General features: G+C 62.1%; 1 protein-coding gene across 1 annotated transcript; it reads left to right on the top strand.

Annotated features, from left to right (window-relative positions):
- Window positions 1-209: 209 nt before the first annotated feature.
- Window positions 210-1,584, top strand: OTOS (otospiralin). The gene is made up of 4 exons (XM_032857981.1): window positions 210-283; window positions 432-535; window positions 659-685; window positions 1,367-1,584. The coding sequence occupies exons 2-4, from the start codon at window positions 478-480 to the stop codon at window positions 1,549-1,551; spliced, it is 270 nt and encodes an 89-aa protein (XP_032713872.1). The 5' UTR covers window positions 210-283; window positions 432-477; the 3' UTR covers window positions 1,552-1,584.

The following is a 1,584-nucleotide window of genomic DNA, read 5'->3' as shown; positions in this document are numbered from 1 at the left end:
GTGTTTTCCTCCCAGTTTGCTCCCTGGATCAGATTCCTGCGACTGGATGCTCGCGATCCTGCCGCCAGCAAGGCCACAGAAGCCCTCAGTCCTCCGCCCCGGGAATGAAATATTCAGTTTGGCGGCTCAGGAAGGTGACGTCTGCCTCCATGCCCCCCTGCCTTTTATAAAGAGGAGCCTGCGGGGCCGGGAGCAGAGGCCCATCCCAGCGACAGCTGAGCACCCAGAGTGCGCTGCAGCCTCCCGAGGGGCAGACGAGGGGTCCCTGCCTCCCATCCCACAGGTGAAACTGGGACTGCCATGGAAACTCTGGGAGCTTGTCTGTTTGCCAGAGCCATTTTCCAGGGAGTTCCCCCGGGCTGGGGGTGGCAGGAAGAAGCTGGGACCCTGATAGGCTTCTGGTCCCACTCCCTGGGTCCCTCCTGCTACAGGTGGACAGGAGCTTCCTCTGCTGGTGGAGGGCTGTGCCTGGGGGAGATGAAAGACTGCTGGGTGCCAGGGGTGGCCCTCTGCCTCCTGCTGGGACCTCTGGTGGGTGAGTGGTGGCTTTGTCCTTCCTGCTGTCTCCCTGGCTGCTTAGGCAGCTGGGGTGTGGGGGTAAGCGGGGGTCCTGTCCTGGGGGGCTCTGCGGAGTGACACTCCTCATCTTCCTCTGTAGGGGCCAAGCCGGTGCAGGAGGAAAGAGGTATTGTATCACCCCCTTGTTCTTTTCTTGTGTGTGTTTGGGTGGGATGGGGTCGGAAGAGAGAGCCGGGAGGGAGCTGGCTTATCCTGAGCAAACGGAGCAGGAGCCCTGGGTCAGCTTTAAGGACAAGCTGTGCAAGCAGAGGGACCCGAGGCTCTTCTCTGGGCCCTGCCCCCCAGCCACCTGGGGACGCACACACTCGGAGCCCCTGAGGCTTGGCAGTGTCATCCTCTACCTGGGACTCACCCCGTGGCTCTTCCCCGGAGTCGGACCACAGTGCAGTGGCATCTGAACTCTGGGGCTGAGGGCTGTGGTCTCCTCTGCAGTCCCACCAGGACGTCCCTACACCCTCACCATGGTGTTCCTTCCCTGCCCAGCGTCTCCAGGACAGGGGCCAGATCCCACCCCCCTCCTCTTCTCCCTTCTTCTCCTCTCCCTGAGCTGTCCCCGCAGACCAGGAGTCGCAAGAGGCAGACGCAGGTCATCATCCAGATGACAAGGTTTTGGGATACTTCCACGGAGGACCCAGGGGTGGCCCAGCTCCCAGCTCCTAGCTGGGGGGCCCCTTCACTGCCACGGCACTGCTGGGCACCAACCATCTGCCCTAAGGTATCCCAGAAGGGCAGCCTCAGGGCAGGACAGGTGGGGACAGTCCCTGAGGCAGGTGGTGGTGTTTTTCAGACCCCTATGCTGAGCTGCCCGCCATGCCCTACTGGCCTTTCTCCACCTCTGACTTCTGGAACTACGTGCAATACTTCCAGATGCTGGGGGCCTACCCCCAGCTGGAGGATATGGCCCGCACCTTCTTCGCTCACTTCCCCCTGGGGACGACGCTGGGCTTCCATGTCCCCTACCAGCAGGACTGAGTTGCAGCCTGTATCCCTAGGCTCATGGTAATA

This window comes from Lontra canadensis, unplaced genomic scaffold (genome assembly GCF_010015895.1).
Source record: "Lontra canadensis isolate GAN:19392208 unplaced genomic scaffold, GSC_riverotter_1.0 scaffold13, whole genome shotgun sequence".
NCBI lineage: Eukaryota > Metazoa > Chordata > Mammalia > Carnivora > Mustelidae > Lontra > Lontra canadensis.
Note: the sequence above shows the minus strand (reverse complement) of the source record. Positions and strands in the feature narration are given on the sequence as shown.